The 26066-nt window shown below is 44.1% G+C and overlaps 1 protein-coding gene across 7 annotated transcripts in view; it reads left to right on the forward strand.

Annotated features, from left to right (window-relative positions):
* Nucleotides 1–3082: 3082 nt before the first annotated feature.
* eya1 (EYA transcriptional coactivator and phosphatase 1) overlaps nucleotides 3083–26066 on the forward strand; it is a 40365-nt gene continuing 17381 nt past the window's right edge. The window contains exons 1-13 of one of the 7 annotated variants that reach the window (XM_081721782.1): nucleotides 3084–3557; nucleotides 8841–9004; nucleotides 10897–11015; nucleotides 11567–11632; nucleotides 12894–12971; nucleotides 14607–14673; nucleotides 15017–15162; nucleotides 16112–16234; nucleotides 18982–19064; nucleotides 19442–19628; nucleotides 21271–21413; nucleotides 21966–22049; nucleotides 25235–25324. In XM_081721782.1, the coding sequence (XP_081577908.1) occupies nucleotides 10901–11015; nucleotides 11567–11632; nucleotides 12894–12971; nucleotides 14607–14673; nucleotides 15017–15162; nucleotides 16112–16234; nucleotides 18982–19064; nucleotides 19442–19628; nucleotides 21271–21413; nucleotides 21966–22049; nucleotides 25235–25324 (1182 nt within the window). In that variant the 5' untranslated portion in view covers nucleotides 3084–3557; nucleotides 8841–9004; nucleotides 10897–10900. Of the gene's footprint in view, nucleotides 3558–8840; nucleotides 9005–10896; nucleotides 11016–11566; nucleotides 11633–12893; nucleotides 12972–14606; nucleotides 14674–15016; nucleotides 15163–16111; nucleotides 16235–18981; nucleotides 19065–19441; nucleotides 19629–21270; nucleotides 21414–21965; nucleotides 22050–25234; nucleotides 25325–26066 lie in introns of those variants that run through there. The other 6 variants (XM_027033068.3, XM_081721796.1, XM_027033062.3 and 3 more) reach the window with 6 other exon arrangements.

The following is a 26066-nucleotide window of genomic DNA, read 5'->3' on the forward strand; positions in this document are numbered from 1 at the left end:
TTTACAACACTGTGTAACATAAACTTTACAACACTGTGTAACGTTACCTTTACAACACTGTGTAACATTAACTTTACAACACATCACTTTCTACAGCATGGTAACTGTAGATATGGCCTATAAATTGTTGAGTGCTATGCAGATATGATGTAAAAATAAGAGAACGTCTGAATGCCTGTAGCTCAGTACTCAGTACTCTGCCGTCTCCAAACTCATAAATGCATGTCTCAGTGCTTTGTCCTCAATCAGGTGATTTTACAAAATTTCAACTCTGTGTAACATTACCTTTACAACATTGTGTAACATGAACTTTACAACACTGTGTAACATTAACTTTACAATACTGTGTAACCTTTACAACAATGTGTAACATAAACTTTACAACATTGTGTAACATTAACTTTACAATACTGTGTAACATTACCTTTAAATCACTGTGTAAAATGAACTTTAAAATACTGTGTAGCATGAACTTTACAACACTGTGTAACATTACCTTTACAACACTGTGTAACATTTACTTTACGACAATGTGTAACATTCCCTTTACGACAATGTATAACGTTCCCTTTACATCACTGTGTAATGTTCCCTTTACAAAACTGTGTAACATTACCTTTACAACACATCACTTTCTACAGCATGGTAACTGTAGATATGGCCTATAAATTGTTGAGTGCTATGCAGATATGATGTAAAAATAAGAGAACGTCTGAATGCCTGTAGCTCAGTACTCAGTAACAGCCATCTCTGCCGTCTCCAAACTCAGTGCTTTGTCCTCAATCAGGTGATTTTACAGTGAACTCAGAGTGAACAGTGCTCAGCTGTAGCACAAATCACTGCACTATAAGGCATATGTTAGATTTCTGAATTGTGAGCAGGCATCTCTGTAGCCTCCTATTAAGACCTCAGGGTCCCATCAAAATAATCCTTAATAAAGAACAGCTTCACTTTAATCTTGGCCACTTCTCAGGTTTCTTGCTTGATTTAGTTCCTGGCCAGTAATGTTTTAGCACTGATGCCAGTGTCAAGCTATTAATGCATCTAAAAACAGATAATGAGTCCAGTGCAAGTTCTGTTATCCAGCTTTTATAAGATCAATAAATAAGTAAATACACAAATAAATAAACTAATTTTTAAAACAAAATCATTTAGATTAGTATTTATTATTTAGATTATTTAGATGATTTAATTTTATTTGATGTTTTATGGTGTGCAGTAGTAATTATATAAGTAAGGAAATTCAAACTTCATAGTGGATAATTTTCCATTTGACTATGTGATGCATGAAGTGTTAATGTTATTATTGTTTCTTCTGGACTGCAGTGTCACCTAAGAGGTTATGCTTAATTATATTACCAAACAGCCCTGCTCATATAGCAGTCGGTTTATTATTAAATTGTATTTGTACAACAGAATCTTCTGTTCTGTTCTTTAATGGGTTTGTAATTCCACATTTTTAATTATTCAGTTATTCAGTACAGGCAGGTCTGTAATAAAGGTCTCAGTTAAGATGCACACATGATTCCTGGCCTTTTCCTGAGCGTGGTGCAAAACTAGAGCCCTCTCTGTAGCTCACATGTGAGCACGTTTGCTTGAGAGTCATAAACAACTTTTGGTAATTATACTATGCAATTTGAAAATAACTCACTTCCAAAATTACATTGAAAGTTAATTTCATACAGCTGCTCAAGAGTGAACGAGGGCTGTAACTCGATTGGCTGCTATACCTCTCAGCTATCGCCAATAGTTACCTGAGAGTCCCCTCACATTTCTTAGTCTATTGAGTTATCAGGAACCTCTTCAAACTGCAATATATTTAATTTTGCAGGGCTGAAATGCGACCCAGCTGGTTTACGTGCAGGACTAGGGACTAGTGTCAGTGTGACTGCCTCAGCCACACAGAGCGTTTAGATGAGGAAGGGACCAGTTAAGGTCTGTTTATACGGGACACGACACACACAGAGTTCCATCCTGCAGACCTGTTACCCCGTGCATGTCTGTCCAGCACACAGTGATTTCACGGCTGCCTTAAGGAGCCTGTGTATGTGTGTGCAGTGTTAAGTTGCCTGTATGTGTGTGCAGTGTTAAGGTGTCTGTGTATGTGTGTGCAGTGTTAAGATGCCTTGGTATGTTTGTACAGTGTTAAGTTGCCTGTGTGTGTGTGTGTGTGCAGTGTTAAGTTGCCTGTGTGTGTGTGTACAGTGTTAAGGAGCCTGTGTATGTGTGTGCAGTGTTAAGATGCCTTGGTATGTTTGTACAGTGTTAAGTTGCCTGTGTGTGTGTGTGCAGTGTATACAGTTTTTTCTTCTGTATACATTAATCAGATTCCTCAGATCTCGTGTATAAGTGGCACATATTGGCCTACAGTAGCATCTAAGCTTGCAGCTCTGTTATGATTGGTTAAATCGGCTGGTTGTTCTATATTTCAGTTGCATTTGCAGCACTGTGTGCCTTTTGTGACATTTTTCTATATTCACCTCTTTCTGGGCTTTTTATTTTGTTGTTGTTGTTGTTATTGTTGTCCTTATATATCTTATCACCTTTTCTTCATTGTTTTTACATTCTATAATCTTGGATAATTTACAAGAAATTAAGTACCAAATTTAAAAACCTTCTCCACTTTGTTAGAGCTTTCAAGACTATTTATTACAAATTGTTTTTTAATAGAATTCTTTTGTAAGAGAGTGTGGATGTGATCTGGCACAGGTAGAGAGTAGACACACACCAGTGAGGAACCCACTCGCTGTGGAAGGACTTCCACTCTGCCTTTGTGATTGAAATTATACCTGCAATTCCTTTCCAAACAACAAACCAGTGAGGTTTAAAGAGCAGAAAAGGACCGGTGGTTAGAAGCAGACTTGTGTCTGGCCTGAGAGGAGCAGAGCCCAGCACCTCACAGCCCAACAGCCCAGCTCGGCCACTGCAAAACTGGGCTGTTCGTCTGCCGTAGGATCGGTGGTGGAATATGGAGCAGGACTGGAACTCTCTACTTAACACGGCAACAGAATGACATATGGACGGCTAGAGGGAGGAAAACTCCCATGTGCCTCCTCCAGTCGAAAGCCTTCCTGTGTCCGTGTGCGTGTGTGTGCGTGTGTGTGCGTGTGTGCGTGTGTGCGTGTGTGTGTGTGTGTGTGTTTGAGAGAGAGAGAGAAAGAAAAAGAGAGAAACTTTCTGCGTTTTTAAACTGCAACCTCCCTCCCTCTCTCCCTCTCTCTCTCTCTCTCTCTCTCTCTCTCTCTCTCTCTCACACACACACACACTCTTTTTTTCTCTCTTCCTCAGACACTAGCTAGCCACTGCCTGCAGCAGTAAGCGGACAACTCATTCCCACTCGGCGTCGGTCTCCTGAGATCCAGCAGCATGCTGACCCATGGCTTTTCACACTTAAAATGAAAAGAAAAAGTTGCCTTCGATCGGTAATTTGCGCGTTTGAGTCGACCCAAAGCCGAGCTTCTCCAGAGCTCTTTGTTTTGCTCGGGAACAGCCAGTCGTGTATAAGAAGACAGCGATAACAGAAAGGATAAAAGTACAAGGACCCAACCATAATTGTAGTGAGTACCGCTCTGTTCTCCTATGGCAGCGTGTGTGTGGCTGCGTGGCTTTATGTGTGTGTGATACCTTCTCACTTCAGAAGTTGCTCCTATGCGTATGTGGGTCTTTTTTCTGGAGGAAAACTGTCAGTGTTTAGAACTGAATGAAACTGAGATGTTCTCGGGTTTATATGACATATAAGTGACAGCTTTGGACTGTTAAGTATTTTTGTTAATCCTATTTATTCTAAATTAATAAAAGTACATAATTCTTACAACATATTCTCTTCACTAGCAGATCACAGCATTGTTTAATTCCCGAGTTTCTTTAATAAAAATTTAATATTTTATTGTCGATCAGTTCGATATTAAGAGTCACTGAAAAAACTACAATCTGTATTGCTATGATGTTCCGTCACCAGTTAACCTCTAAATATCACACATTAAACAATATAATATATAAAATATAAAAATAAAGATAATATATTTTTAAATAAAAAATATATATATATTTGGAATAAATAAATAAAGGAAATATTGCACCTGACTTTATTAGGTAAATGGTCAGAATTTTAGCAGGATATCAGGTATTGAAATTATATATTATAAATAATTGTAACTAATTTGATTTTAATTTCCCTTAACGAGAACGAAGTCTATGATATTTAATTTAAAATAATCTGATCCCTAGTCAGATAAGAGTGTTGTTGAGCCTGAAGTGTATCTCTGAGCGTTTCTGTGTCCACCTGAACCTCATACACCTACTCCGCCTTCCCACCGTCCTGTGCAGGTCCTTCCTGACATTTTTAAACAGGTGTAGAGGACACTGAAATTAGAGCTGGCTATGTAAATAATGGTTTCTTTTTTCTGGTCGAGTATATCCACCTTCTGAATAAGTTTACATTTTCCGTCCGGCGAGTGAACGCTGGCTGTCTCCCTGCAGGAGAGCACGCTGACCTAGCACAATAAAACCCAACCGGTCGGAGCAGCTGCCTCTCCATGCCATCTGCTTCTGGTAGGTATGTAAGTGCAGAGACACAGCCAGGCCCGACCCGTGGACGCACCAGACCAACAGACAGGCCAGACAGAGCGGGTCTTGAGCCAGCGCGGGCCAGCATGCTCACCGCTCTTCCCTGCGGCTCTCAGACCGCAGCTGAAATGAACATTTTGCACGGACTCGAACTGTAGTTCTGTTTGTTTTTTAACTTGCATTTTTAATTAATGGAAGCCCTCTATCATAATTTGGTTTGTGAAAATAAATTCTAAAAATAGTTTCATGACTACTTTTTTCAAATAAGTTTAAATTTGAGCACTGTTTTATTTCAATAGTATAGCTGAAGTGTGTCCCCTGCTCAGTAGGCATTGTGCACCAGCCGCACAACTCCCAACGCGCCTCTCCGCACACTACGGGGACTTTCACCAGAACCATTTTTCTATTGGTCTGTTAATGAGAAGTTTCATTGAGTTTGTTGACTCACGGTGTTTGTTTTAATAAGGCCTGTGTTTGATTCCATCCTGCAGCCTTGCTGAGCTGTCAGGCATCGAGGCGCGTAGCGCGCCTGTTTACTGAAGGCCCAGTGTTTTCTGCGTGCGTGCGAACTGCGGATTGTGTGCGGTGAAAGACACGGGGGGTTAACAGATCCGGCACAGCCCCGCTGGCTGGGAAACAGACACGGAGACACAAGGAAGCCAAATGTCTTTCCAAGGAAATTGCGACTCGGTGCTGTTTGGTAAATACAGAAGGCTGCTATTTTGTGAACACGTTGTGGATTATTTCAGGGAAACATTGCCATAGAGGCAGGAAGTTGAGGTGAACAAACTTGTGTTAGTGCTTCTCTCCTTTATCAGTAGTTCTGTGTACATAAACAAGACAATGAGTGTGAGAATATTTACTCTTAATTGCTGTTAACAAATTATTTAAAGTGGGCCTTTTTAAATTGCGACTAAAGAGCTATTTTTAAAGCACTTGTTCAGCAAATGAAAATTCAATGCACTGGTTTATGTTGCGAAACAGTTTATATATTTAAATGTGCATTTTATTCAAATTCAGGCTAAATTGTTTTATTAAAGAGCCTTTTTAATTCTATTAAAATAAATAACAAGACGACATTTGATATGATTTTTTTTCCTTTATAATTTCCCGCTCTGTTGCATGTTGCAATGCGCTGTGGGAGGGAACGGCAGGTGACCGGGACACACTGAGTTCCCTAATTCTGTTGGAGGGGTCACTCAAGACCAATCAGCCTTCTGGACCTCATCGGCAGGCCGGCACTCAGAATGAACTGATTTAATGCAGCTATTGGGCGAATTACTAGAGCACCGTGTCAGGCCGAGCAAAAAAGAGAGAGAGAGACAAATTACACGTCAACTAACCTCATCACATCTGCCAAGAATGAGCATTTTAATAATGTATTAGGTAAAACACGCGTTAGCCTGAATGGAAAATTCCACGAGCCTCTGCAGGTTAACCACTGTGCTCTGCATGTTGCTGTGAGGTTGTATTTGAAAGGAATTTAAACCAGTGATACCAAGAATTTTTTAATTGTTTTTTCTCACATTTGACATTGCCAGGATATTAATGATTTATTGTTCTGAATAAAGCCTTTTAGAAATTTTGTTATAAGATTTTTTTATAAGAAAAATTTAGATTTTTGATATATTTCTACACTGGCTTTGTTTTTACATTGACATACAATTTTAGGTCCATATTTAATTTATCTTCAGTATAAGATGTGCCAGTGCTGGCAGTAACTGCAGATAAATGTCATTATAATAATTGTGGCAGGTCTTTTCTCAGAGGCGGATCCGAAGCGCAGCGGCCGACTGCTCCGTATTATCACTGTCCGTTGCTTTCATCCGCCCTCACAGAGACAAGTGCAGTGTTGCATTTTAGAAACTCTCTCCAATTCTCTCACATCTGCGTTCAATTTTTGTCTGCATCGACATTCTTCGTGGTTCGATTTATTTTGCCTGGGCCACCATGTGGATTTAGCTGACTGGCTTAAGCAGGGATCAGTAGTTTTAAAGTTGTTTTGATTAAAGCTTTGTTTTTTAAAACTGGTTCCTCACATGGAGCACACCCTCTGTTCTCGAATTAAGTCAAAGGCTTGTGAAAGGGGAAGAACTGAAGAACGACTTCAGAATAAAAACTCTGAGATTTCAGGACACATTTTTAATTGTCCTGACTTATAATTGCTTTAAATCTACCTTTTGAAATTAAATGTTGTAATTTTTGTAGACTTGTGTTAGCTCAACGATAAACATGGACCCTGCTCTCTCTGTCTTAGCAGCGCTGGTGTAGGACGTGTCAGTAATATTCTTGCCGATATTCTTTGAATGTCAAGGGTTCGGTTCCGGTTGCCGTGCGTGGGGGTCGGGTCAGACGTGGACATGATGGTGTTAGAAGCTAAGCTTCAGTAAACGCAGCGCTGGAAAGCAGCAAGACGAGACAACCCCGCCACACTGCTGCCATGAGTGATGCATGCTTGCCTCTCTTTCTCTTCTTTCTTTGATGGCACTTCCAGGCCTCTGTCTGCTGGGCCTTTGTTTGTAAGCTCATCAAAGCGTACTCGGTTCAGGTTGAATTGAAAAGGAACATCAAAGTTGCTGAATGCGCTTCTTTGAAACAGTAAATATTTAGCGGTGTGGGAGAAGAGTGTATTTTTGCTTTCACATGCTCGCTGCCCCTCACCTGGAGAAGATCACCTGCTACTGCAGAGACCAGGACACTCTTCACTTCACACACACACATACAGACAACTACCACACATCTCGGTCTATGGGAAAGTGGAAAATCTTTCCTCAGCCGTACGTTCCACACTCTGCACTGTAACCAGAGGCATTGTTTTAAATTATCCTATTCTCTCCCTCACACACACACATTTATATTTATATGTATATATATCTTTTGCACTTTAAGAAGTAAGAAGGCCAAGGAAAGGACCAGAGACAGAGCAAACCCTCACTATGATCGAACAGCTCCGGTTTCCTGGGCACATGCAAACAGTCGGGGCCATTAAAAATTCATGCCAAGATTTAAACATTTTGAAATGAGGGCTGAGTAGTGAATAGTGATGTGGGCACTGCTGTCTGTGTAAGCCGGTGGTCTGCTGTGATCAGAGAGTGGCAGAGAGGCACCAGGTGGGTGTTAGAGTGTGGTGTTGGAGTGGGTAGTGGTGTTTATGGTTCTGTAGTTGTGTAAATTGTCCCTGCCGTGTATGTAGAGTCACAGGAAACATTTGGGACTCCATATGTTCAGCGTAGTCCACATACCTGCTGACCTTATGCCAAGAGATGCACAATAACTAAAACTAAAAGGGCTCTCTCTCTCTTTTTCCCCATTTTCTCTCTCTCTCTCTCTCTCTCCATCCCCCACAGCCCAGGGCAGAGTTCTGCCTCTGACCGTCATTAGGAGCTGTCAGTGAGCTTAGTGAGGGAGAGCAGATAAATTTCAGATACGTCAAATACAGATGAAAGATCTTCTGGAGATGTTAGGGGTGTTGCGCTCGACTTGCTTCTGTTCAACAAGTTCCCATCTCTCTCTCTCTCTCTCTCTCCCTCACTCTCTCTCTCCATCTCTCTCTCTCCCTCCCTCTCTCTCTATCTGTCTCTCTCTCTCCATCTCTCTCTCTCGCTCTCCCTCCCTCTCTCTCTCTATCTGTCTCTCTCTCTATCTGTCTCTCTATCTCCCTCTCTCTCTTTCTCTTTCCCTCTCTCTCTCTCTCCATCTCTCTCCCTCCCTCTCCTCTACCTACCCCCTTCTCTAGAGGCAACAGCAGTAGCAGCCTCTAGCAGGAACCCCCACCTCTTCAACACAAACTGCCCCCTCACCCCTAGGCCCTCCGCCCCCTTCTGCCCCTGCTTACCTTGGCTAAGCTGCTCTGCGTGTTGATTGGGGAAGGACTAATCCAGTTTGCAGCTGTCGTAGACCAATGATGAATCACCTTTCTGTCATTTGGCTGCTCTCGGCCTGTGTGGAGAGAGAGAGAGAGAGAGAGAGAGGGAGGGAGAGAGGGAGGGAGGGGGAGAGAGAGAGAGAGAGAGAGGGAGGGAGGGAGGGGTAGAGAGAGAGAGGGAGGGAGGGGGACAGAGAGAGAGAGAGAGAGAGAGAGAGAGAGAGGGAGAGAGAGAGAGAGAGAGAGAGGGAGAGAGAGAGAGAGAGAGAGAGAGAGAGAGAGGGAGAGGGGAAGTCCTGGAGATGGAGTTTGGATGAGAAGCGCTGCCCGTGCAGACAATGTGCCTCTGTGTTTCTCCAGCTCCGAGCTCTTCCCAGCCTGCCTGAGAATAACAATAATGTTTTCTCAGACGACGTCTATTGTGTCATGGATGGGTCTGGACAGTGACACGGAGCTGGAATAACAAGGAGGGATATTGTTTTGGAGACCTGGCAGGTGGAAAAGAGTGGGAGGAGAAAGAGAGAAGGAGTGAGTCCGATCTGACTCAGACAGCAGAGAGCCGTCCAGTCTCAGGTAAGAAAGCTGCTGGGCTGAGGCAGCAACATCACACTGAAGCAGTGCCGCTTTGACCGCCAGGCGTCTGCTGAACCAGCCACCACATTTGAATGCTAGTTTGCTTGTTTCTTTTAGACGTTGTCATTGCAAAGCATTTCATTAGAGTCCTGAAACACAAAAGAAGCCTGTTGTTGATATTTTCCAGGAATTATTGTTTTTGTTGTTGTTTACAGAGCTACATTTTCTGTCTAAATAAGAACAGTCAGACCAACCTGTGTCACTGATCTACTCTGATCAAATATGCATAGAGTATTTTTCCCTCCAAAAAACCTAAATAGATCTGATAGGTGGGATGGTTTATGTTGTTATCGAATAGAAATTCTTGCTGTAAAGTGAAATAAAGACAGTAATTCTGTTTACAAAGGCAAACAAAGACAAACGTGTGCTTTGGTTTGTGGCGTTGCATATACCTGGACTCATACAGGCCGTCCTGAAGCCTCGGAGTTGATCAAATGTTTTCAGTGACGTGGCCTCCAGGATATAAACAGAGAAACAGAAACTGTTTGCTAATGCACACAGTGTGCTGAGTTCAGCTTCTCCCTCACTGAGGAACGACTCTCCCATGTGCCGGTCTCTCTCTCTCTCCTGGTGCTGGTATCTCTCTATCTCCCAGTGTAGCTCTCTCTCTCACGTGCCACTCTATCTCTCTCAGTGCCAGTCTCTCTCTGAAGCCCTCTCTCTTAGGCACCATGTATGAGTGTATGACACGACAATGTGCACTGCAAGGCGGGTGATGAATTTTTAAAACTAGAAATGAGCAGGTCAGTCAATCATCAGATCGTCTCATTAATTGTTAAGTTTGCGTCAGGTTTCGTAGTTGACGTGTGTTGAGGGGATGTCCAACTTAAGGAAGCTCTTCTTTCCATACGATAGTAAAGCTTGAACTTCAGGTATCACAAGCTTTAAAAGAGGTCTGAAGTGAAGCTCTCAGTTTCATATCTGTATTAGACACTATATGGGGCACTGGTGTGTCAGTGCTGAAGGTGCTGGACTAGTAATCAGAAAGTTGCCATTTCAAATCTTGCCACTGCCCAGCTGCTACTGTTGGGCCCCTATACAAGACCCTTAACCCTCAATTACTCAAGTTGTGTTGGGCCCCTATACAAGACCCTTAACCCTCAATTACTCAAGTTGCTTTGGATAAAAAGTGTCAGCTAAATGTATTTGTGAATTGTTGGATCGTGTTCCTGTTTACTGCATGTGGTGGAACAGAAAGTGTTCCCAATAAAGTTCACTTACTGGTGTGTGCCATGTTGTAACTGCGTTGGTAACGGAGGTGATTAAAATGACACTGTAAAATAGAAAAATATGACACAAGCAAATTAGATCTTACAAATAGAAATTGAATAAATATATTCAGAATATTAGTCAAAAAACTTTCATAGTAATATACTAAATATATTGTCCAGTTTCTGTAATGTCTATTCTGAGAAGGTTTTTAGGCTATTTGCTTGTATTTTAATGTGTGTGTGTGTGTGTGTGTATGTGTGTGTGCTTTGTGCATGTTGGTGTGTGGGTGTGTGAATGTATGTGTGCATGTGCGCATTGTGCATGTGTGTGTGTGTGTGTGTGTGTGTGTGTGTGTGTGTGTGTGCAAGTATGTGTGTGTGTGCGTGTGGGTGTGTGTGTGTACATGTGGGTGTGAGAGTCTGGGGGTGTGGGTGTGTGTGTACGACCATGTGTGGGTGGGTGGGTGTGTGTGTGTGTGTGTGTGTGGGTGTGTGTGTGTGTGTGTGTGTGTGGGTGTGTGTGTGTGTGTGGGTGAGTGTGTGTGTGTGTGTGTGTGTGTGTGTGTGTGTGTGTGATGTTTCCTGAGTCATGCTTCTTTATGTGTGTCTTTCTCCTTTCAGGTCTATGGAAATGCAGGATCTAGCCAGCCGAGTTAGTGGTAGCAGTGAGTCTCCGAGTGGCCCCAGCCTTGACAACTCACACATCAACACCAACTCCCTCACCCCTAATGGCACAGAAGGTACAACCACTCGGCCCGCATTGGTCAGTTTTCAGCTTTATAGTAAACACGGTGTGTAAGAGGAGGGCAGTAATCTCAACAGTGAAAGTATCGTAACCAGCTCCTGTCTGCTGTGTGATAATCTGGCGTTCATTTGTGGAAGAGTGGTAATAAGAACAGATGCGGAAAATACCTATTGTTAGATATTTTTAATAGATTTTTAACAGATTTCTTGAAGGCATCAGATAATGAGAATCAATGTTGTGTTTTCAAATCCAGACTAAATTTCACTGCACTATACTTGTTATATTATTATTATTTTGTCTTAGAATATAATAATAAACACACATTTGGGTTTCATTAAGACACTAAGAATCCAATATGCTATTTACCATTTGTGTAACTGATCATATTTGACCTTTGTCGAGAATCTTAATCTTAATCTTAATCCTAATCTTGTTTTAAGTAAAATCGGTTTCTGTGGTTCTGTGGCTTTGTTGCGTCTGTGCAGTGCCAGGGCCTCCGTTGTGCCGGGTATTCTGTCATGTGTGCTGTGCCCTCTCTCCCTGTAGGTGATAACATCACCTTACTCACCACTGCTGACTGGTTGTTAAGTTCTAGCTCACAGTCTACTGCAGGTTCGTGTAGTCCTGGTTCATTCAATGAAAGGACAATAATTGTTGCTTTATGGAAAAGCAACTCTTCTGACCGATTTGACCGCCCTCTGGCATTTATGACGCGCTCTGATGTGTTCATCTTGATTGCAATTGGACGTTCTGCGTCCTGATTCTTCCATCCTGCTTCAACTATTGTGCCTTTCATTAGAGATGCGTTTGGAAGTCTTTTGTGCTGTGTTTGGTTCAAAGCATGTTTTGACACCACGAGCCGTGTGGGAGTGGTGAGACGTGGTGAGACGTGGCCGGTTGGCGTGTCTTGCGCTGCACTCCTCACACGCTGCTCACACTCTCTGTGTTCTCCGTGGATGGTTGCGTGTGATGCACCGGGGCGTGAGCGAGCTGGTTTGTGCATGCGGCCGTGCGCAGTGTTTTCCCTGTTCTGCATTAAGGAGTGGAAACACTGCTGGTTTTCCATCATCCGCTCCGGATCAGCACACGCTCCTCTGGGAGAGGAGCCCAGCTGATGGGTTCTGTCCACCATGAGGGCCTTCACCAAGCATGACTACACCCGCATAGTCAATTTTGTTTTCATTTAAAAAAAAGTCTCTCCTACCCTACCCGACAGCCCCACGAACGCGGGTTCATTTCAGAGATAGGGGTCAGTCTGGGTGCCGTGAAATTATTGTGTCGTTGCTCTGTCTGTATCTCAGAGTACCAGGGTCAAACCCGTAACCGTTTTACACCCTCGTCTGCCTTGACATCTCACTCCTAGTGCACGTCCACGCTGTCTGCCCTTCTCATTCTTTATTTCTATTCTCCCTGTATGCCACATAATAACCCGCCATGAAAAGACACGTGAAAACAGGCCAGTCAGTGACTTTAAGCTCCGTTACTTTGACAATGAAAAACTGAAGTTTTCTGGTGATTCCACAACACATCACAGTCGTTTTAAGAGAACAGCAAGGGCACTTTGCTGTTAAATGGATGTTTTTTGTCATATTTGTGGAAAAGATAATTATGTGACTGATGTCTTAATAAGGCTAAAGTCCATTGGACATGTGGAGGTCCACGTTTGTCTGACTGAATCAGTAACACACCACTGGACCGCTGTTCTGGAGCCTCTCCACTCATTCATATACTGGTGCTAATGTGTACCACTTTACCTTATAAAGAATAGTAAATCACAAATATGACTTCTCTCTCTCTCTCTGTCTCTCTCTCTCTCTCTCTCTTTCTCTCTCTTTCTCTCTCGCTCGTGCTATTGTTTTTTCTTTCTTCACAGTTAAAACAGAACCCATGAGTACCAGTGACATCACCACCTCTGTAGCAGACGGCTCACTAGACAGTTTCTCAGGACCAGGTGCGGAACACACACACACACCCACACACACACATACACAGAGAGAGAGAGAGAGAGAGAGAGAGAATTGTGCTATAGCACATGCACACTTGGCTGTATTGTAACAGAACAACACAAGTAAGAATATGCAAAAAAAAAAAAAAAGGTAGTGTTTGTTTGTAAGTTCAGGTCACGTTTCGCAACGGCAGCATTCAGAACGCCACTGGTTTTCCCATTTCTGGGAGGATCCATGCAGGAGGAGATATTCCTCATCTGCCTTTTCAAAATTGTATTCAAAATGTTTTCTGAATAAGTTTCGAATTTTTTGTATAGTAATGGAGTACAAACTGAACAGATATTTGAGATGCTATTCAGCGCAACAGCACACACACACACACACACACACACACACACGCACACACACACACACACACGCACACACACACACACACACACGCACACACACGCACACACACACACACACACACACACACACACACACACACACACACACACACAGCTGCAGGGCTGATTAGTGGGAGATGAGTCCAGAGATGACCCGCAGATAAGAAGGTCAGGAAGTGTCCCTGTAGCAGGAGGCCCACAATAGGGTGTGTCTGAGTATCAGTTGCCATGCCAACAGGCTCTGAGTTGTGACCCTGAGCCCTCATCACCCCTGCCCTGCCCCCGCTCCAACCACAAATACAGTCACCTAATTTAGCTCCTGCTGCTGGAGGCACTGGTGAGGAGGAAAAGACTGAGTTTGGTTGTGCACAAGAGCACTGGTGAAACGTGCCAGTCTGCGTTTGGGACCTGAGTGTGCACACACGGCCTGGTTTCAGCTTCCATCAGCATACACAGACACAGAGTACCTGTTTTAGACCAATCAGAACTAAGTTTTTGATCTTATATTCTGGAATTGGTGCTAGTCTCAAACTAGTCTCATCGTAGAGTGTTGTATTATACACTCCTCACCTCACACTAAACACACACGCACTCTCATTGTGGAGTGTTTTGGTGTAATTTGTCTTACTCCTCTACTTATGTGACAAACTGCTCGATACCTTGATGTTGGACGCACATAAATCACAGCTAGGACTTCTGTCTCTGACAGTATTGATGGAGTTTAGTAATCATACACCTCGGGGGAGGGGAGAGGGTGTGCACATGTTGCACACTAACTCTCTAATTCACAGTCATACACACATACTGTACATGTTGTTGGTCTTTCTGAATCAATGGACTTATAGTTGAAGGAGACAGCTAGCTAAGGCTACCAGGACCCCAGTAAGTCTGGTATTGCCTACTGACCATCCACACTGACATGTAAGGCTGACGTCATCAGCACAGGGAGGCAGGTATGACAGGCACCTGATTACATGTAGTGGGCACATGGAATCACAGTACTCTCTCATGAGCCTCCAGTGGTTTATTTCCCTTGTGTGTGTGTGCGTGCATGTATGTGTGTGTTGGACACAGGTTTTCTATACCCTATAGAATACATACATTCAGCAGAAAGCATCAGCAAAGTTATTGAAATTAACAGAATAAGGCAATGTCATTCGTTTTTTCTTACACTTTTGAAGTTCTATTGGCGAACAGTGATGTGTGCCTTGTGTCCTGATGTCTCAGCACGTACATGTCTTGTTTCTGCAGTCTTAGGGACCAGTGGTTTCAGCCCCAGACATACAGCCCAGTTCTCCCCTCAGATCTACCCGTCCAAGTAAGGCAACCTTTGGATCTTTAAGAATAAGCAGCATCGAGCTTCACTTATTTAGCCGCATCTGCCAGCTAGAGAACAGACTGGACGGCTTTGGCTTGGCTGACGTCCACAGCTTACATACCCAAATCTACTGTAATTATTATCTTGCGAAAATTCCCTCTCTGATTTGTTATTCTTGCTCCGTGTACATCAGCTAGCTGATGTCTCTTTTAAGAACACTTCTGCCCAGTATCAGTGACCGTGTAACTGAGGCATAGCAAATGTCAGCAAGCAAATGTTATATTATGGGACTGAGACTGAAAGGAATGTTCCTCACTTCTGTTTCCCCCCTTCTGTCCAATAGCAGACCTTACCCACATATTCTTCCAACTCCGTCCTCGCAGAACATGTCGGCCTATGGTCAGACTCAGTACGCCGCAGGAATGCAGCAAGCCCCGGCCTACGCCAGCTACCCCCAGCCTGGCCAGCCCTACGGGATCCCAGCCTACGGTACGTCCGGCAGGACACGGCCCCGTCGCCTCGGGCCTTCATCGTTACTCCGGGTTTGGCTTTTGACAGATGAAGGAAACGTTCATTTCTTAAAGGAATGCTCGTTCAGAGCAGTCCATCGTTAAAAACCATCACGTGCAGGCTTTGACGAGTTTGTCATTTCTTTCTACTTTTTCTGTGAATAGTTTTAATGTAGATCTTGTTAAATTGGTATACACTCGTTGTGGTAGCAGTGTGTATATTGGAACATGGCACGGTCACATAAAAAGGCCGCACATAATATCGTGATAACGGTGTTTATAGAGAGACCTTTGTGTTAGCTGGAAATGATGACTGAGTGACATTAAAATGAAATAACAGAAGTTGGAAGCTGGAAGTTGAATTACCCATGAAATGATCCATTTATAGAGGTACTTTTATTTTGTGGTGAATCACTCTCAGATTGCATGCGTAATTTTTGTAGATGTAATTACTGTTGTTTGTGATGTGTGTAATACATGTAGGTGGTGTAGAGATTCTTTAACTGCTCACTGTGATGAGGTCCACACTGAACACTCAGGAGTTTTCCCTGTCGGTGGATCTCATCACTTCAGTAAGCTGTTTCTTCGCTCGTGCTTGTTAGACAGATGTGAAAGATTAGGAAAAGCTCCCCGAAACAAACCAGTTTGCACAGTCTCAGAGGAACCAGTTTGAGTTTGTGTCCAGGAGGGAGTGTGTTTACAATGCCCTGGAAGCCTTCTCAGACCTGACGCCATTGGAAAATCAAACTTAAATATGCATAAGAGTTCAAATGTTTGAATGGAGAAAACTGCAAACCTGCACTGGGAGTTTGGCCTCAACCTTCAGTCAGGCCTCCTGCTGGGTCTGCCGGGTGATGTGGAGGGCGCCACCCTCAGGGCGTGCATCACGGTTTTGGTGTCACTAACTGATTTATGTCCATTGTGAGCAGGCATCAAGACAGAGGGGGGACTGACTCAAAGCCAGTCTCCAGGTCAGAGCGGGTTCCTCGGTTATAGCTCGAGCTTCTCTACGCCCCAGACGGGACAAGCCCCCTACAGCTACCAAATGCAAGGTCAGATCTTCTGTTTCGTCATCATCGGTGTTTTTTTCTTGGGCATGAAGGCAGACGCAGCACACCAATCTGGATCATGTCTGAGCATACAATGGTGTTAGCACAGATGAAAGAACTTTCTGCTTTTTTCAGTGTAACACACAGACTGGTCTTTAATGTAATACACAGACCGGTCTTTAATGTAATACACAGACCAGTCTTTAATGTAACACACAGACCGATCTTTTTCTCCATGGTTTGCCATGGTATGTGGATGTTCCTACGTGTGTTTGTTTAAGAGGGCAGACCCATATTCTTGGAAGTCACACACACCTTCTGCGATCTGAAAGCAGGTTAGGTAGACTGCCTGCCAGTCGAGTTTAGGCAGACTGCCTGTCAGCTCTACCTCTCTCTCCATGTCATCAGACTTTCTCCCTCTCGCTCTCTCGCTCTCTCTCTCTTTTCCTCTCTCTCTGCCTGTCTATCTCTCTCTGCTAGCCTCACACAGTTAGTAGTGTGTTGAGTGTGTTCAACCCAAAATAATGTGTGATAGCAAAAGCATTTCCACATGTTCTCTGAGAGTAAAGACTAAGGCAAATGTGCCTGGAGCTTTCAGTGGCTACGGGGGGAGTCTGTCACCCTGACCAACAGCTCGGACCCATCTGCCGTAGTCTAGATCGCGATGACTGCATGATTGGTCTGTTCATGCTGGGATTTACATTTACATTTACATTTATAGCACTTAGCTGGCACGGGTCTTCAGGCAGAGCAGAGATGCCCACAGGTTATATCCGTACCAGTTTTGTTTTACAACAGTTTTGCTCAGGACAATCAAGCAGGAAAGCAGGGTCCCCCCAGGGTCCTGTCCATTTAGGCTACAAATCTTTCATCCAGCTCTGTAGCCAAAAGAATGGAAAAGGCGAGACTTCTCACTCGGCCAGACAGTAACGGCAGCTGTAATTGGCTGAGCTCTTCTCCTCTGATCGGGGCAGAGTGCTCTTTAAAAACGTCCATCTGGACTTGATCTTCTTCTCTCTGGAGAGGCGCACAAAACTACTGCTACAAATATTGAGCGCTGATGATAGACGCAGCCCATGGCAAGAAGACTGATCAGGCAATGCAAATGCCCCGAGTGGAGAGGCCAGCGAGGAGAGTTAGTGTCTGGTCTCTTTTGAACTGAGAGCTGCACGGCAGGTCAGGGGTTTTGCCCCAGGGAACAACAGACCTTCCCCCAGCATGGCCTCATTCTTCATAGACAAGAGGGAGTCTTGCCGAGCTTTCATGTTTCTCTGCACAGTTCCAGAGTCAACGACCGTCACGCTGCCCCCTACTTTCCTGACTTTTTGAACTGTGGGCTGAGCTAATTTGGTGTGCAATGAGAGTTTGATGCGTTGCACTTTATGTGAGTGAGTTCACAGAAACTCTGGAGCTCTGGAACTGCCCACCAACATCCTGAGCACATCCGCAGTAGAAGGAAGAAATGCGCAAAGAGGACATTTTAGCTGTTGCACTGAGATGTCTGGTTCGAGGTGGTGTTTTTTGGTAAATAAAAGTTCTCTTTAATCATGGGAGATGTCCTGCACCGGCCGGCCAGGCCGCACACCGGTGGTCCGGGAAGCTGCACTGTGTTTGTCACACATGGTGAGAAAGGAAGGACACGGCTGGTCTTATGACCACAGGATGAAAGTCTCTCCTTCTGTTTGCTTCCGTGAATGAAGGTGTAATTCGTCTCAGTCATAAGCCAAGCAAATGAGTCTCCAGTGTGGTTCTTATGGAGGGCCAGGCTGGACACACAGGAGGTCCAGGACAACTCCAGGGCTCCCAGAGTTCCTGTGAACCAGTGAAACTTCACACACAGAGAGTGCAGCTGTTGATGTTAGTTAAACAACCACAACAGGAACTATCTTCTGGGGAAATATTTTAGCAGTGACACACCACTGAAATGAAAGTGTTCGTTACAGGTTTTCATAAGCCGTTATTTTCAGACTGCTAATTATAAAGATCCACTTTATGCTCCGAGGTGTTATTTCAGTTTAGTGTGAAGTTCTGAATTCCTATTTCACTACATTAACTCTACTACTGCCCTGCCACTGTGCTTTTCAAGGTCAGAAACCTGAGAGTCACAAGACAACTCAGAACGTCTGGTCACACATTTCATAATCCGTGTTTGGCCTTCCTCCCGCTACCTGTGAGCTAAGGAGGCTTTCAGTGATCACAAACAAACTGGATCACCCAGTGGAAAATGAGTCAGTACAACATATGCAGTCTGAGCAGCTCATAAATGTGTGTGTATGTGTGTTTCAGTGGTTCATTTACCCCCAGTCCCTGTTAACATATGCTACCTTAATTAGCTAGTTGCTGCATCTCTGCACAGAGATTGAATTAGCCAGGTTCTTCTTTTGAGCTCCCTGACTGGAGTAAAGGACGACAGGTGTGTGTTTCAGTGGTCAAGATATTAGTGCCTCTCATCACACTACAGTGGCACTGTCTCAAACCTTAGCACCTCCCCCACCAGAGGAAATCACTGATAAAAGAAAGGGTTAGGACCCCTCCCACACCCCTCCCAAGTCTCCCAAAGTGTGTTTATGCCATGGTGTCATCGCGAGGTTCACCCCCCCTTCTCTCTGTAAGGCTCCTGACAACGGGCTGTTGTAATGCACACATGCATCGTTTGACACTATAATGGCACATCGTTTCAGCTGCTATGCTGTTCGAGATGTGCGTGAATGTGTGTTTTATCATCTCCTGTGTCTTTCCTGTTGCTATAGGGGGCAGTTTCACCACAACATCAGGACTGTACGCAGGGAGCAACTCTCTCACTAACTCCACTGGATTCAACAGCACACAGCAGGTACTTACACACTATGTGTGTTGTAAAGGTATTCATTCCCACTAGCTCTGGTCTCCACACAGAACAGCAACTGCATGTTTGTGTATGCAACCTGCTTTCTCATTGTCCGTTGGAAGCCATTACTGCACACATGTGCGTTCACACATGACATGAATCAGTCCAAGCGTCTTGACCAGAGTAGACCAGGATTACCTGTCACTCTACACATTATGCATTATGCCACAAGCAAAGGGAGATGGACACCACAGGAAGACCTCCATCCAGATGTAGCGCGTGAGAGACATGTGTTTACGTTCACGTCTTGGAATCTGCGCGGTATAGTAGCAGCGTTCGGCCAGGGCTCTGGCTCACGTTACCACCTCACTTTGTTTGTGCAGGACTATCCCACGTACCCGGCGTTCGGCCAGAGCCAGTACGCCCAGTATTACAACAGCAGTCCCTATACTTCACCCTACATGACCAGTAACAACGCCAGTCCCACCACACCATCCACCACGGCCACCTACACCCTCCAGGAGCCGCCCACGGGCATCACTAGCCAGGCCCTCACTGACCAGTCTGGAGGTAAGACCCTCGTAAAGTCACCAACTAACACACCAGGGGAGTTATTTATATATAGTTAGTCATTTGGGGTGTTTCCCTGCTTCATTTGCATATGTTAGATGAGTTGTGCATGCCTACACTCCCAGTGCAGAATAAAAGCAGCAGTGTTGTTTTCTAGGTTTGTTTATATGCTGGTTGGTGGATTCCATTTCATGGCGTGCTGGGCTCTGCCTTCATACCCTGCCTCCAGTGCCAGTGCCCAACTTCTCCAGACGCTTTAACCAAGCGCTGGCCTACTGTCACGTGACCCGAATGATTTTTTTCACCAGGAAGTTCTCCAGGGAAGCTTCTAGTAGGCTGTTAAAAAATCATATTACTGGAAATAGGAATATTTATGTGGAAAATGAGAGGCATTCCCTCAGCACAAACCTCCCTGGTTTATTGGATTCAGTAAGCTGCAATACAAAAACGAAGTTCGCTAAAGCCATGAACATGAGGAGAGCTTATAATGAGTTTCCGAATTTCATTAGAGAAAAGTTTCACTTTTAAAGCAATTTAAAAGCCAAATACAAATGAAAAAGAAAGGTTTTAAGGTTTTGTGGTGTGCGTGATAAGAGCAGTGGTCCTGTGTGTGAGGCCTTCGTCAGGAGGTCTGCCACTTCCGTGCAAACCTGCAGCGCTGGCAGTCAGTTAGAGAGAGTAGGAGTTAACTTCCTGTATATTCCTGACTTCCTGTCTCTTTGACCTCCAGGTCACAGCCATGGCATACGTTCTGTGTTCAGCTGAACACAGCTTCGCTCACATGTGTCTTAACACACCACCATCAGTTATGAAGAATTAAGATCAGATTAGCTATGTGAACGGAGAATAGCTGCCATTCAGAAGTATGATCTAATCTATAGTTACTCTTCAGGGCTGTGATTGGATGATCCATTGCTACTCTTCAGGGCTGTGATTGGATGAGCCATTGCTACTCTTCAGGGCTGTGATTGGCTGATCCATTGCTACTTTTCAGTACCATGATTGGCTGATCCCTAGTTGCGATTAGCTGATCCAGTTTGAGTTCAGTTTTAACTGAGAGATGGCTGGGTTTAGGGTAAAACTACATTAGCCATTTAGGCACACTGACACAGGAGTCTCTCTCAAGACGAGACAACCCCACCCACAGTAAACACACCCGGCTAATTGAGGTCTTACAGTCGCTTTCACACTTCAGCCCCTAACATGTTCATTCTCAGTTCTGTGTTCTCAGTTAATAAAAGACACGTGTCTGTTTGATCTCTCTGCGCTAGCTGTAAACAAACCTTAGCCTTAGGCTCCCAGCATGTTCACCCCGTTGCCGTGTCAACCACAACTTGCAAATGAGCTGTTTATTCCCATACTCACAGCTCCCCAGTCTGTTACTCACGCTTGTGTTTCCAGTGGCGTGTAAACGCCCTCTAGTCATGCGGAGTAATTAACCAGCACTCTCCACACACCCCACAGCCAGTACTACGGCCTAAATGGTATCTGGGGTGTAAGAAGATCGGTTAAACAGCATATTTGTACGTCCAGTAGTACCAGCACTGGGTCTTGGGTGGTGTAAGGAGATCCAGCCATGGTGTTGAGTTTTCCTGAAGGTGAAAGCCTTTATTTCTGTCTTTTGATTCCCCCGCCCCCACAGCAGAGTACAGTACAATCCACAGTCCATCAACGCCCATTAAAGATTCAGAATCGGATCGATTGCGTCGGGCCTCGGATGGGAAGGCGCGCGGGCGAGGAAGACGGAATAACAACCCCTCCCCGCCTCCTGACTCTGACCTTGAGGTAGTCCAGCTCTGTCTCCTCACCAGATACAGAGACAGCCTCCATGCAAAGTTCCTGGCCTGCTCCTATTAAACAAACACATTTAAAACATATCCTACATTTTTTTCCTCCTGTTTGCTGCAGTTCTTTATCACATGGCATTTAACAATATATTAATATTCATAACAGTATATTAATATTAATTAATACTCCTTCGTGGTACTGTTATATTTGAGTTATGCTGTTTGTTAATGGATTCACTTTTTCAATAATATGATCTGAATCTCCAGGTAATTGCACCCATTAGCAAGTTGACATCATAGCATGTTAACATATCTGGTTAATTAGTTCGTCATTATTGATTGCATTAATGCAGGAGGCAGAGGAGATGGGTGTTGTGGTGTTGGTGGTTTCTGTAGCGACGGGCTGCTATGGCGACCATGCGTTCCGCATGCCTGCCGGTCCCCGCGCGGATAAACCCATGCGCCCTGCCTATTGACACGCGGATCAGCTTGCACGCTACAGAGCGCCCCATTGATCCGGCTTTCTCTCTCTCTCTCTCTCTCTCTCCAGCGCGTGTTCATCTGGGACCTGGATGAAACAATCATCGTTTTCCATTCCTTACTCACGGGCTCTTACGCCAACAGATACGGAAGGGTGAGTGACGTATTTAATCAGCGCGTGCGTATCGATGACCGCCGCAGCACAGGTTAGGAAAGGCTGCAGGAAGGAGGCGTCTCGGGGTGGGCGCCTGCCAGGGACTCGCTGTTGGGATAATTGTTTCTGTTTTTCGATAGGCCTAACGAGGGCACGCCGGCAGCTGTTGGTACAGGCGGGAGCCGTCGAGCAGTTGCATGGCAACTGTCCGTTCACACTTCTTAAGAGTTTTTTTCTGTCCTTCAGAAATGCTTCATTGTTGGTTTAATTAAGTGCTTCCCAACCCTTCCCAACCCTTCCCAACCCTTCCCTCTCAACAGGATTAACCTCCTGGAAGTTCCCAGGAGTTCCTAATTTACTATGAACAGATGGTAACGTACAGGGTAGGCCTCAATTATAGGAATGGATTTTTACATAGTTGTAAAAGACACGTTGACAGAATTATTAATTATTTAGAATTTGTAGTTAAACAGATAAGTGGACTCAGAAGCATAAACATGGATGTACATAAGAAGAACAGTTTAGCAAATTCAAAGGTTCATGGCTTAAGAAAAGAGAACAAGTTTACATGTTGAACTCATTGTATTAATATATCTATATTTAAACATTTTAGAAAACAAACAATTTGGAAAGTATTGCAGTCTGCTTTTCTCGTAGCTTTGTTTCACATTGGACGTGTCTTTAGTCTTTCATCTGGCTGCGTGATGCACAGTGAGTGCTCTGCAGGAACGCTGTCGTCCAGCGTTCTGTGCTGCCGTGCTGCGTGTTCGTGCCCCGTGCAGAGGGCCGAGGTGCGGCGTGGCAGCTTCGTCTCTTTGTTCCTGGTGCAGGGTGTTTGATGGGGATGAGGTTTTGTTTTAGGGGTGAGAGAGGCTTGACCCTCAACCCTGCTCTGTTTATTTACTTTGTCTTGGCTGAGCATGCTGGGTAAAAAAAAGAACTCAGGCCCCGGGCCCCAAACACTCTCCCACAGACTCACTCCACATAACATTGACAACCCCCCCCCCCCCCCCACAGATAATGGAACAATCCTCTCTCTCTTGCTCTTTCTCTCTCTCTCTCTCTCTCTCTCTCTCACTTTCTATCTATCTATCTATCTATCTATCTATCTATCTATCTATCTATCTATCTATCTATCTATCTATCTATCTATCACTCATCTTGTCTTCATTATTCATAAGTATGTGTGTGTGTGTGTGCATTTGTGTTGTGTGTGTGTGTACGTGTACATGTATGTGTGTGTGTGTGTGCATTTGTGTTTTGTGTGTGTGTGTGTGTGTATGTGTGTATCCAAGAGCGACAGCTAAGAGAAACCTTTTTTAAACGGTATTTTTCCTGCAGAGCTGCAGAGGTCTCTATAAATAGAGCTGGACTGGATGGATGTGTGTGGTTATCATTTATCCTAACGGGCATAAGAGCAGCTCACTTCCACACGACTGATGGTCGGGACCAGCTGTGCGGCCCTTATCCTGCCGAGGAGTGGCTCTGGTGGGGGGGTGTGGAGGTCCGGAGCCAGCTGCCCCCTGCCTGTGGGCTTGATGTGACGAGACAGGTGGTTGTGGCAGAGTGATAGGGACCCACCCTCCTGCCCTCGATGCCTGCTTGGACGCTTGACCTGCCCGCTGAATGACTGTCCGGGTTTAATTGGGGAGGATCCACTGGGCCAGAAAACGGCATCTTACATCCTTCTCACCACCAGACCTGCTTTTATTAAGCATGCGATGCGTCTGCAGGCATGTTTAACGAGGTGCTCATTACCAGACTCAAAATAGACGTCGTAACAACATGGCCATATTCCAGCATGCTCTACAGATCTATATATGAGGTCAGGGTTGTTAGAAGAGTGATAAACAATCTCCTTTACACTGCTCACATGTATTTACAATACATGATATTGTTACGGTAGTGCACTGGTAGCAGAGGGTACATTCTTACTAAAGCTTTTTACAGGGAATTTACACCTACACATATTTCAAATACATCGTTCTGTAGCTCTAAAGGAGAAGATATCACAAAATTAAAATATTTTCTGGGCTCTTACCTGAGTGTTTGTGGGGGGTCCTCCCCTGTGTGTGTGTGTGTGTGTGTGTTGGGTCTTCCCCTGTGTGTGGTTCTTCAGGTGGTTCTTTAGGTAGTTCTAAATCTAATCCCTGATTTAGCAGAACACACACACACACAAAAGAACAAAACATCAGCTTGGTCTTCGCTCCACCTCTCTCTCTCTCTCCCCCCCTCTTTCTTAATTAAGGTCAGAGGACCCTTAGTGATTAGAAATATGAACCCATGCAGGAATGGAGATTCAGTAAACTGCTTTAAAATGAAATAATTGCCAAATGTGTAAAATTCCTACATAATACATTCTGTAATTTTGACAGTGCTGTAGTTTGGCTGTGTTCACATATGAACATGCGTAGTTGTACATTTCTAGTCTGGAATATTTGCGACAGCTGTGGGCTAGTGTGGAGATTGCAGATATGAAACACGGAATGATAGGGGATCATGAGAATGTTGATAGCTGATACAAGCATGTCTTGCATCATTACAGACCCTAACATTTAATCAATGACTAATTATAATCTTCATTACAATTAAATAACAGTAAAATAATAGTAATCCTTGTTAAATTCCTATTAAACAGAAGAATAAATTTTTGGTGCCATAAGTGCACCTATGGGGGCAGCATCCTGTTTGAGGGGATTCTGAGAATGTGGGACAGAAGGGGAGTTTGGGAACGTGGGGTGGAAGTGAAGCTTGGGAACGTGGGGTGGAAGTGGAGTTTGGGAACATTGGGAGGAAGTGGAGTTTGGGAATGTGGGGTGGAAGTGGAGCTCCTGCCTTAGCAGTACAAGGCAGAGGAACGATGATGCAAAAAACTCTGAATGCAGAGAATGGTGGGTTTATGAATCCAGCATGACCCGGGTGGGTCCAGCTAACAGCCCATACGGTGCCATAATCACCCACAGGGCCATGCTGGCTCAGTACCAAACAGCGGTCAGGTTCTCCATGTTTGTGTGAGAGGCACAGTGGTACTCCAGTAAGCGTTCACTTGTGTTTGCCATCTGTGTTTCGTGAGTCCTGACTCAGGCTAAATGGTGAGGTGTTGGGACTAAATTTGATCATATTTCCATCATGTTCAACCAAAGGTTCTTTGGCAGTGATTTCAGATATTCTTGTGTGTTTTCCAGGATCCACCAACATCGGTTTCACTGGGTCTGAGAATGGAGGAGATGATCTTCAACTTGGCAGACACACACTTATTCTTTAACGACTTAGAAGTAAGTAGAATGAATCTTCTCAACTTCTTGTGGGTTTTTTTAAATAGTTTTTATTCTTCTGCTGCTAGTGCAGATAACTTTACTTCCTGTGTGGCTGTTGCTGCCTGCTGTGCAGACTTCCTCTATTTCTACAGCAACGTTAACGCTTATTCTCAGTTTACAGTAACATTAACGTTAATGTTGTATATTCTCATTCTACAGCAACGTTAACGCTTATTCTCAGTTTACAGTAACATTAACGTTAATGTTGTATATTCTCATTCTACAGCAACGTTAACGCCTATTCTCAGTTTACAGTAACATTAACGTTAATGTTGTATATTCTCATTCTACAGCAACGTTAACGCCTATTCTCAGTTTACAGTAACATTAACGTTAATGTTGTATATTCTCATTCTACAGCAACGTTAACGCTTATTCTCAGTTTACAGTAACATTAACGTTAATGTTGTATATTCTCATTCTACAGCAACGTTAACGCTTATTCTCAGTTTACAGTAACATTAACGTTAATGTTGTATATTCTCATTCTACAGCAACGTTAACGCTTATTCTCAGTTTACAGTAACATTAACGTTAATGTTGTATATTCTCATTCTACAGTAACGTTAACGTTTATTCTCTTTCTACAGTAAAGTTAATGTTAATGTTGTATATTATAATTCTACAGTAACATTAACGTTAATGTTGTATATTCTCATTCTACAGTAACGTTAACGCTTATTCTCAGTTTACAGTAACA

The sequence above is a fragment of the Electrophorus electricus genome, chromosome 1, assembly GCF_041902795.1.
Source record: "Electrophorus electricus isolate QZ-2024a chromosome 1, ASM4190279v1, whole genome shotgun sequence".
NCBI lineage: Eukaryota > Metazoa > Chordata > Actinopteri > Gymnotiformes > Gymnotidae > Electrophorus > Electrophorus electricus.